This window comes from Acanthaster planci, linkage group LG07, assembly GCF_054643075.1.
Source record: "Acanthaster planci isolate LZ-2023a linkage group LG07, COTS_SCS, whole genome shotgun sequence".
In the NCBI taxonomy this organism is placed as follows: Eukaryota; Metazoa; Echinodermata; class Asteroidea; order Valvatida; family Acanthasteridae; genus Acanthaster; species Acanthaster planci.
The window spans coordinates 13,653,519-13,663,947 of NC_141783.1; the positions used below are offsets into that span (position 1 = coordinate 13,653,519).

Consider the following 10,429-nt stretch of genomic DNA (forward strand, 5'->3'; position numbering starts at 1 on the left):
TGCATATGCCACTAAAGACTACACAATCATGTTGAAACTCCCAAAAGAATTTAGGAATCGCTCAGTTCTAATCAAGAGTGGTCCTCGGAAAATCATGAGAGTTTGAAAGCAGGCATGGAAAGATTTTTTACTTCCAAAGGATGTTTTATTTCAAAACTTTTCTATTCGCACAAAGGGTGACAAAACAAATATGAAATATTCATAATTACATGTAATTTGCAAGTCTGAATGAAATTACAGTAAAACATTTGAGAATTTCATTTTATGCATCACACTGCACACCGCGCCATATATGGTAATAATTCATTTTCTTCAAAAATAGATTTTCAGATTCATTTATACACCCACAAAATACAATGTAAATAATCATTACATCTTTACATCAATTTGACAACTGTTCATCAATATCTCATATACACGTACAATGGAATGTTTGACGGTTATCACACTGGCTGACAATTAGAAAAAAAAAAACACCGGTGAACACCTGGTTGTTATTGCCTGTGTGGTACATTTAAATGGGTGTCCATGAGAACTTCATTCAACATGCCATAACGAAGAAGGCACCCAACAAGAGATGCAGGCAATGTCTGGTTTGTCACAGTTCTCAATAAAACCTGCCCAATGTTGCCACAGCTCACGCATTGTCAAAACTTCCTTCTGTTGGACAGCCAACTTGGGAAAAATTCGGGACTTCAATGAGATTTTCATTTGAGATAACACTGGGTAATAACTACATGTAATTATTGTAGAGTGGTTTTTACCTCACATCCAACACACTCAACAGCAGAGTACTATTACCACTAATCTTCTTGTCTCCACTGCCACCGCAGTGTCACGGATACAATCGCCATTCTCTAATTTAAGAAATTAACCAAATACAATGTATACTTTTACTCTGTGTACAATCTCATAATGGAAGACTAGACTGGCACATGAAACTACTCACTAGGCACAATCGGGCAAAGACAGGGTTTTATAAATACAGTAAACTCTGTAAAATATATATCCACAATTGACATTATTTTGCATATCATGGTAAACCTGGCTCAATTTCATGGTACTGCTTATTGTAAGGAAAAAGAATAGAAGTCTGCTGACCACAGTAGACAGTTCAGTGCTACTGGCTACAATGTTTCACTGTTCAGCGCAGAAACTTGGGTTACATGTATACACATGTACACATCCACAAGAATTCTGTGCCTACTTGGTCAGCGTCCAATTTCTAAATGAGCTCTGTCACCACTGAGAATGCTTATCTTGAATATCACATTTAGGGGTAAGCAGCAGTGTCATAGTCCTTTACATCACAAGTCCATCACAAGTCATCCATTCCCAACCAAGTCACAAACTACTCAAATGAACCGTGATATGAGCATTCCTTTGTCATTGTTCACCATGTTACTCATAACTGGTCTTTTGGAAGGGCTTGTGAAGCAGTGTTGTAGTGGAGTTCATTTCCATGAGTATGAGTACTGCATGAGTGTGAGTAATGCAGGAGTACGAGTACTGTGTGAGTATGAGTACTGCATGAGTGTGAGTACATGGAAGGTACTAGGGAACAAATACCACACTGTTGTGAAGGGACTTGTGATGGAGTCTTCTACAGCACTGGTTGTACTTGTAGCAGAGCTATGACGTTGGGCTTTAGTTCTTGAGCTGATTGAGCCCATTTCCTTTATAAAATGAAATGGAGTGAAGAATATGAAATAGCTCAAACTGACAGATGCCACGTGCATTATTGTTGGGCATGTGATCTGTCAATGGTACTGCACGACTTACCGTGAACTAACGTACCTACGATGGTCATGTATCTGCATGTGCAGTGGGCGTGGTTCAAACTGAAGTGGCCCAGCCAAACGCCTTTTTGTTCTAATGGGGGTGGGAGAATTCAGCTTTTTAGCTGAAAATTTTTTCCTTTAGATGTTGACCCTTAATTGCAGCATTTTTGTACACCTGGTCTGTACAGAAATTGTATGAGAACTTTTTACATTTCAGCTTTTTGACAGCTTTTTTTTCAGCTTTGCTTTTAACTGGTCACTCACACCTCTGTACATCTACATGTAATTTGCGGTTGTGGAAGATTGTTTTGTGTGAAGTACATGTAAGTCACAGATTTCACACAAGATGGACCGGTAGAACAACGTGAATACCAAATATTACTACTTTCTCCATTTCGTCCTAGCTAATGTTGATCGAAACTGAAAAGCTGGAAATAAACTTAAACTAAAAACTAAAGATTGAAACTGCCAGAGCAACTATTTAGTATATGCAACTGATGAGGTACATGCTCCAGTGACAGTAAAAAATATAATATGAATTTTTTTCCTAACTCAATCATTATTTCAAAGTAGTTCATGGGAATTTTGATCTTGGCATCACTAGGTCACAGTATATACAAGTACAGGGTATCATAAAAGGTGCCCTTCTCTTTGAAAATGGACTAAAATTATCTCAGGGTTGGAAACACGTTTACTGAGGATTGCACATTTTCTTTTTTCATTTTCAGAAGATTATAAACAAAATTACAGACAGTATTCTTGTACCTATCAAAATAGTGTATTTCATAAATGTTACATTACAAAGCAACTGTTACTTTTTTCTCTTCACTTTTAAAGATGTTTCACCTACCAGACCTTGAAAGATATCTTGACACTGACAGTCTGGCTTTGCTTTTGTGAAGGGGAATACAAAACTACAGACGTGAAACTTAGTCATAAAATAAAATCTGAATCAATTCAATCACTGGAATCAGTATTTGATCCAGTAATGAAAGAGCAGTATGGACGTAACGGCAATCACACCGAGTATTCCCCAAACCAAGTTATTTGGGGGTGGAGGCTCAGTGGGCGTGGTCATCGCCTTATCAATGACTGCGTCCAGCTTCTGGACAGTGATGGGGAGGGCTTGCCCAATGTTTCCCGTGCCGAGGCTTGGCTGGGCAGCTTCGTAAATGGAAGACAGGGACTGGCTGGAGAGAAGGTTGTCAAAAGCAACACCGATGGAGATGTGGATCTGGGGCACAAAATTGAAGACAGAACCAATATCTTGGAAGGTTTGCATGGAGGACAGTCAATGTTAACCACTTGCTGCCGGGAGCCTGGTTTCGGAGACGTTGGCTTTATACGCATAGCCGGGGTGCCCGAAACCGGACAAAGGGAAATGGGCCTTGTAACAAAAGACAGTACTCAGAACAAAAGACCGAGCTGCTGGGAATTGCCAACATTTTTTCAGTCGTCAATAGCGGAGGAAATCCGTTATTGTTTTGAATGATTGTGCCACTGTTTGTGGCATTTAGCACGAGTGGATTACCACCGGGGACAAAAGCGCTTCAGCTCTCCACCTACTTACATGTGAGGAGACCAAATGGATATTTACTTCCCAAAAGATTCTTAGAATGAACTTTTGCCTTCATGCTCCATACCCTGAATTGACCTGTTTACCTTTGAGCAGTTGTACATGTAATGTACCAGGATAAGGATGCTGTCATCACAAGTGCGGTTAGCAAACCAGTCTTGCCTGATGGATTCTCCGAATCTCTCTAGATGATAAGTCCGATTGGCACTGGATGATAAGGAAAGGTACCCAATCTCAATAGCCAATCAAACACAGTGCATTAAACCAAGACCTAAACAATGAATAATCCCTCCAGACAGACGTCAGCATGCACACATCAAGCCAAGCCAATTTCAATCTATGCCACTTCAATGCCCAATCAATAACATGTATACCCAACCCAATATTATCCAGATCCAATTACAATAAACCAAGGACTCAACCCACCCTACCCTTGTACACTCCAGTCATACTGAATCTCAGCTGAACCCATTTCAATCCATCACCATGACTCCTCAAAAAATCAATCTGAGCCAACCTCAAATCAGCGTACTGTAGCCTTAATCCAACCTAATTTTACTTTGTGGTCTAGTTGAGGGAAAACTGACCAGCAGTCTACAAATATGTGTAGTCATCTTCCAAATCTGCCCCAGCCACAGTATACGACCAACTTCACTTACCCAAGTCCACCCCATTAAAATTCACACCAGCCCATCCTAACCCAACTAAGCTCTGCCCAACTTCATCCAGCCCGGCCCAACTTGACTCAAGCTGATCCCAACCTGACCTAAGCTAACCCATTCCTCCAACTCATGCCAACCCTGCCAAAACCAACCCATTCCGTCATCCCGTCTACTCACACAGATAAATCCTCCTCCAGACTTGTCACCACAGCCACGCCCATCACATATCCCTCGTCAGCAAACAGAAATGTCGTGTTACCGCTGCAGTTGCAAACGCACGATGCATTGGCATTGATGCTGACCAGGAGAGAATCAATGCTATCAGCTGTACCGACAACCAGGGAAAAAAAAAAAACAAGACAAATTAAACTTCTGGTGAATATTGTCCTGGAAATGTCCAGTATCTCAATTGTATGCACTTTTAACGAGCCTTTTCAACCTGATCATAAAAATGTCCAGCACTGTCTTTACGTTCTCTTATACAAAGAGTCTGTTTTCCAAAGTACGTGGTAAGCCTTAAGTGAAGAACAAACCCACTGCACGTTCGTCCGGTGTTATCACCGGATGATCTTTTTTCTTTATCTCTTACCGTGTTCTTTTGGAAGCACTCCGTCCACATCACAAATCCAAGACTTCTCTGTGTCTGTCCTTCGGCATTGCTCTGGGTCTTGCCAGGGGTTTGGGTACCTAGCCCTCACCCCTTCTGTCACATTGTCTGTACTGCCTGCTTGCTCCACAGCACAGCTCAGAAGCAGGCAGATGAGGCAGAAACTAAGGACATGCAGAGTGGAATACCTGTCAGAAGGCATTCTGGTGGTGGAGAGAGTGGAATAACTGTCAGAAGGCATTCTGGTGGTGGAGGTGGTAGGTTGATTCTTTCCTCACCAAAGGAAGACAATACCCATTGATCAAATTTTGTAGTTACCTGTCAAGTACCAAATTAAAGAAAAAACTGTACGATCATTTGTACAAATGTCAGTAATGACACACATACAATTTATAAAAATATTTTATCCACAATCACTGACGTGTTATCAGACATTGTGGATTAATTGATTAAAAGGAGCAGCTTTTTCACCAGTAAAATGAATTTTGTTCAGCTCTGACGAAATCATGCTGCTATCAGGGTCATTCTATAAATTTGGGGTCCAATTTTTGTATCCCTGTCACATCTGTCATAAAATTTTGTAAGTTTTGAAGAGATACTTTAATTTCCAAGAGTGAATCAAAAATAAAAATTACCTATCGAACCCAACAAATGTGTGATTCACACCGAAAGGTCTCGTAACTGGTTCCCCTCCCACTTTGAAACTGTTCCAATGCCGTTGGAGAGAACCATTTTGTAAGAGAAAGAAAGTGGGCAAGCAACAGTCCAAGCATACATGTAGAACAAGTGGTTCAAGTAAGTAGGACTCTACAAATCTCCTCTTTATAAACAGTTGTTTGTGATTGGGTGTCCAAATGTTAGAATGGGAATCTATAGAGTCCCACATGTACACAGACAAGCAATAAATTACACTAAAAATAAAAAAAGAGAAAAAAAAGGACCACAGAAAGGGAAGAAATGAGAGATTCAAGTAGCAGAGAATGAAGGTGTGAGTAAAATCAATTGAATGAATCCCTCTTAAGCCAGTCTATTGGCAGACCCGTAAACAGTAGGGCTGTGCTGATATCTGAATATCCAAATATTCAATCGATTATTGAATATTTGGATATTATTTTCCGAATTTGAATATTCAAATGCAAAATTCATGAAAAGGGAGAATTTTCTTTTGTTTTAAATGAGAAATACTCAACTATGGTGGCTTGTTTCAAGCAGATTCAAATGAAAAGCAATAGAAATCTAACGATTCAAAAAGTAAATTAGGCCTATTCTTTAAAAAAATTTTAACAGGGATTGAAATTTTCAAGAGGAGAAGTATTATTCGCCTCTTAAATCTTGCAAAGTTGTGGCTGTAAATACTCCTAGATGTGAGAAGCTATTATAGTGATTATAATGTACAATTTTGTGTGTTAGTGCAACTGATTTTTGTATGTGGTTTGTTCATCAACAATCTGCCGGTTGGTACAACTGAATATTCGGATATTCGATTGATTTGCAGGTCGAATATTCAAACAGTGAATTATTCGAATTGACTCAGCCCTAGTAAACCTAGCCTTACGTATACTCCTTCGAGGATATCAACGACAGAGCATATGTAGGGCCTGTTTACAGGTCCAGTCTATGGGGTTCATTCATCACGCCCACAACTGCCCGCTGTGCCCTCATGATTGTGGGAGCGTGGTAAGCATGACAAACTGCATAGTTCTAGGGTAGAACATGCGGCATTAGCAACGCACAACTTTTACAGTAGTCTAGAAATGGTGTCAGCACATCCATGCAAATGACGACATAAGACAAACTTTATCGGCCTAGCCCAGTGCTCACACTTTTATTTCAGTGGCTTGTTAGAATATTCAGTTGACAATTCTGATGAGATCTGCAGAGTTGTCCCATTGTGCATGGCCAAGTTGACATGGCAAGGGTAGAATGTTGGAAGGACAGAGTTGGGCAACTGACCTGTCATGCATGTAGGTCTACACAAATGATGAGTAACTGTGGTAACTTGAGTTATTTATTGTGCTGAACATTCACATAAGTAAGCTTAGGCTAAGTTATGGAAGTTAACGTTACTCTGGGTTCGTTGTCCGCCGCCCGGTGGATGACAAGCCAAAGATAATTATAAAGAGCAAGGGTGGGCTTCACTGGGCCATGGAGGAAGAAACACATCCTCCATGACTGGGCCAAGTAAAAATTGAGTGCAGTGACGTTATTTGACTTAACTAGTAATACTATGGCCTTCATTACCAGCACCCTGTTCCTATAATCAGTGACAATAAGGAAACAAAGTCCACTTTCTCAAACTAACATTCTGACCTTAAGGAACCATTACTCAATCCTGATAGAAGTAGTTTAGGTAAATTCTAACAATATTTAAGCAAGAAAACTTCAAATTTCTAACCCGAGTTTGGCAAAAGACAACCACTCAGTCGAATCACGCCATTTTGTTTTTCGTCCGGTAACCCGACTCAGGCTTTTTGGATTCATAGAAACAAATCTCCATCCAGGTCAAGGCACCACACTACATTCGCTTATTTGCTTGTTCACTGTTTGCCGTTCACAGCTCACAGCTACCTTCGGGGCGGTCATGTACGCTGCCGTTTTATCTCAAAAACCAAAAGCCCAGTTCTCTTTTTTTTCTGATATGTAAGCGGATATCACCAATAACTTGTTTTCATAAGTTACTTCGAAAAAGTAGAATTTGTTCCCTTATATTATAATAGAAACAGGGTGCTAAAGGTACATAAGGTAATAAACCCCCTAACTATCTCACCGAAACCTCTTTTTCTGACAGTTCAAACCTTTAAAAAGAATACAAAAGTAGTATTGGTCAACATGTTAAAACTTAAAAGCAAAATTTTGCCTACTGCCAGTGCCACACATCCACACACGGTAATTATTTTGGAAACATAGTTTGGTTCCGGCTGCTTCACGCAATTGTGTGTGGCGTCGGCAATCTGACGATACTTTAGTAGTCTGAGTTCCATTTCACCATTATAAAAATATTACCTTCGCTGGGGTCAGGGGACTAGACTAATGTGCCGTTTTTTAAACGGCGAAACGAACATCAGTCGTGGAGCACCAGCCATGTCAGCTGTTGTCTCCAACAGGCCGCCCATTATGGCAAAAGAGCAGCCAAGTAGTAGAGAACTGACAGTTCTGGATCACACGCCCTTTTCTGCCGTTTTCAGCAAAAACCCCTGGGTAGTACATCGACTCAAAAAATCGGGGGAATCCCCTAAAAATCTGGAATTCCAGATTTCCCTGGGTACCTCATCGACCCAAAAAATCCGGCTCTAAAATACCGGGCGAATATATACATTCTGAGCCAAAATCTCTTTTACCCATCACTCGCTACGCTCGCTCACCTTTTGACCCCGGCTGACTAAACAACTCGTGACTTACACAAACAAAAAAGGGATTTCCCCTTGCGAACAAGTCGGGACTTGCCCGACCTGAACTCTGGACCTCTACTTAAAGCATGGCTCTGTTCACAACCGTCTTAAGTAAATGCTCTTTGTATAAATGGAAGAACAAACTGGAAACTTGAATTGTTATTTTTGCAAAGACGTTATTAGTTCTCGGAGATTGACGGACTGTTTAGATTGCTCTCGTTGTTTTGCTTCTAAAAATTTATATAACTGCGTCGAATGTAAGTTGTGTAAGAATTGTCGCCATTGTAAAGATTGCGTTAGATGTAAGGGTTGCGTCATTAGCATCAATTGTGGTAGATGTAAAGATTGCGTAGATTGTTTTAATTCGTATGACTGTAGTTATTCAACCGCGTTGAATGATTGCGAGGACTGTCACAATTGTAACAGTTGTATCAAGTGTTTTGGTTGTATCGATTGTACTTGTTGCGTAAATTGTGTAGAGTTGCATGGGTATAATTATGTAGCGCGCGTAGATGGTAAGTTTAAAAAGCTGAGACCTGTGCGAAAGGGGGAATTATTACCCATTTCAGCTACTAAACTTGACTCAGTTCTATATAAAAGTGGGTTCATTATTGAATATGACACAGATCTAAAATTTATATTTTAAATAAAAATGATAAAAAATTTAAAAAAACCTTATTATAAATAGAACATGTATATCGTCTCAAATGATCACAAACGTCTAAATGCCGGCAACAAAAACCCAAAAATTACCTACGGTCCCTTTGACCCTGAAAACTTAGTCATTTTAAGACCCGCAAAGAATTCTTCTAAGATTCTCTATTCTCACGAGGGGCAACACAAGCGATTGTTGATTAGACTCGAAGACCCTTGTTACGGTATAAACCCGGTTTACAAATATGGTACTAAGGAACCTACTGACCAAAAACAAATTTGTTATCAACTGTCTCCCAATACTGAATCGCTGCTATTACGTATAAATGATTCAGTTTACAGACATTTTGAAAAATTAACAGATGATATCCTGGAAGACCTCCCCGTGATTACGCGTAACTCTTTTAAGGTGTCTCAAAAACTAGATGACATACCCGATCAAATTAATTACTTAGTTAAACCGGCTTATACCGATAAAAGTAGGATGTACGTTAAGATCGCCTATGACGCCTCTTTGGTGGATAAATCGTTTAAAGAAATCGATCGCGCTCTTTTTGCAAATAAGAAATGCCACGCGATCTCTTTGATCTCTCCTAAAGATATTTACTACGGTGCACACGGTTCACTTTCTTGTGGAGCGAGCGTTAGGTATAGAGTTATATCGGCTATGCTAACGGTTGAAGAGAAACCTTACCTTTTGGACGCGTTTGATTAAAAGCGAGTAGTTAGTGAAAGTCAATTTAACCTCGGTTAGTTAACCGGGATTAAATTTTTTTTGCTTTAAATAAATAATCTCTTTATATAAAATGACTGATGCGGAACTTTGCCACTTGCTGAATCTAAAGGAAGTACACATAATTGGGACAACGAGAAATGTTCAACCGAGAACGAACGAAGTGAGTTGCGATCACCAAATAGTTGAAATGGGTGAAAGATACGCGTGTAAACATTGCGGTCAAATTTTTGGGTGGGTTTCTTCGTTCGGAGCCGCAGACGTGGGAGATCGATATTACAAGCATCACGTTTGGAAAAAACCTAAGCCGCCAAAATCGAGAAAAACGTTGCAGAAGTATAATCTGTCTTTTCAAAACGGCGAAGCGGGTGAAATAGAATATCGATTGAACCAAGTTTTAAATGGTAATATCTCTCGAGGTAAACCGTTGAAGGCTTTAATTGCAGTCTGTTACCAAGACGTCACTGGGGAAACCGAATCTAAAGTGAAAGAACTTTTTGGTGTCTCGGATAAGCACTGGGAAAACGCTATGGAGAAGTTTAAAAATAGTTTAATTTAAAAATGGAAACACATACGTTTTACTTGACTGAAAATCCTCAAACGTTTGAATTAAAAAACGAGATTAACAACATTAAAGGCGATAAAGTAGTCCGAGTCAAAAACATTCAGTTTGAAGCTGAATATTTATACGTGGCGCAAGACACCGACATTCAATGGGATACAAATTTGGACAGAAACGAAAAAAGAAGAAAAGAGACGGCTCTAAAACTTATTTTGACGGGAATGAAAGAACCTATATATGCTTTGCTAGCTCCAAGTTTGACTCAACCGTTGCCCGAGTCGCAAAGAGGAAGCATCGTGGTGTCTACCGGGTACTACGGAATCGATTGGTTTGATTTTATTTTAAACGCCATCCCTGGAGTAAGTTTTAAGGTGCACTCGGAATCAAAAAGGGTGACCTTAACCATTACGGATCCCAATCTCAAATTGCGGCTCAATAGAGAGGTGGCTAACTTGCTAAACTTAC

The 10,429-nt window shown here is 39.9% G+C and overlaps 1 protein-coding gene across 9 annotated transcripts; it reads right to left on the bottom strand.

Annotated features, from left to right (window-relative positions):
* Window positions 1-123: 123 nt before the first annotated feature.
* LOC110980883 (uncharacterized) lies at window positions 124-7,592 on the bottom strand. 9 transcript variants are annotated; one of them, XM_022237929.2, is made up of 5 exons: window positions 7,488-7,592; window positions 4,609-4,944; window positions 4,197-4,344; window positions 3,444-3,564; window positions 124-3,015 (listed from the first exon to the last, which is right to left on the bottom strand). In XM_022237929.2, the coding sequence occupies exons 2-5, from the start codon at window positions 4,865-4,867 to the stop codon at window positions 2,752-2,754; spliced, it is 792 nt and encodes a 263-aa protein (XP_022093621.2). In that variant the 5' UTR covers window positions 4,868-4,944; window positions 7,488-7,592; the 3' UTR covers window positions 124-2,751. The 9 variants fall into 9 exon arrangements, with proteins under 9 accessions (XP_022093621.2, XP_022093628.2, XP_022093622.2 ...); XM_022237936.2 differs by having other exon boundaries at window positions 4,609-4,829; window positions 7,488-7,568; XM_022237930.2 differs by having other exon boundaries at window positions 7,394-7,547.
* Window positions 7,593-10,429: the final 2,837 nt, after the last annotated feature.

Excerpts from the sequence above, each read along its gene's own strand:
- LOC110980883 (XM_022237926.2), bottom strand. The coding sequence starts at position 7,107 with ATGAATCCAAAAAGCCTGAGTCGGGTTACCGGACGAAAAACAAAATGG. Across the intron at positions 4,830-7,021 it reads TTGTCTTTTGCCAAACTCGG|AATGCCTTCTGACAGGTATT; the intron begins GTTAGAAATTTG and ends CTCCACCACCAG. Across the intron at positions 4,345-4,608 it reads AGTGCTTCCAAAAGAACACG|CTGATAGCATTGATTCTCTC; the intron begins GTAAGAGATAAA and ends TTGTCGGTACAG.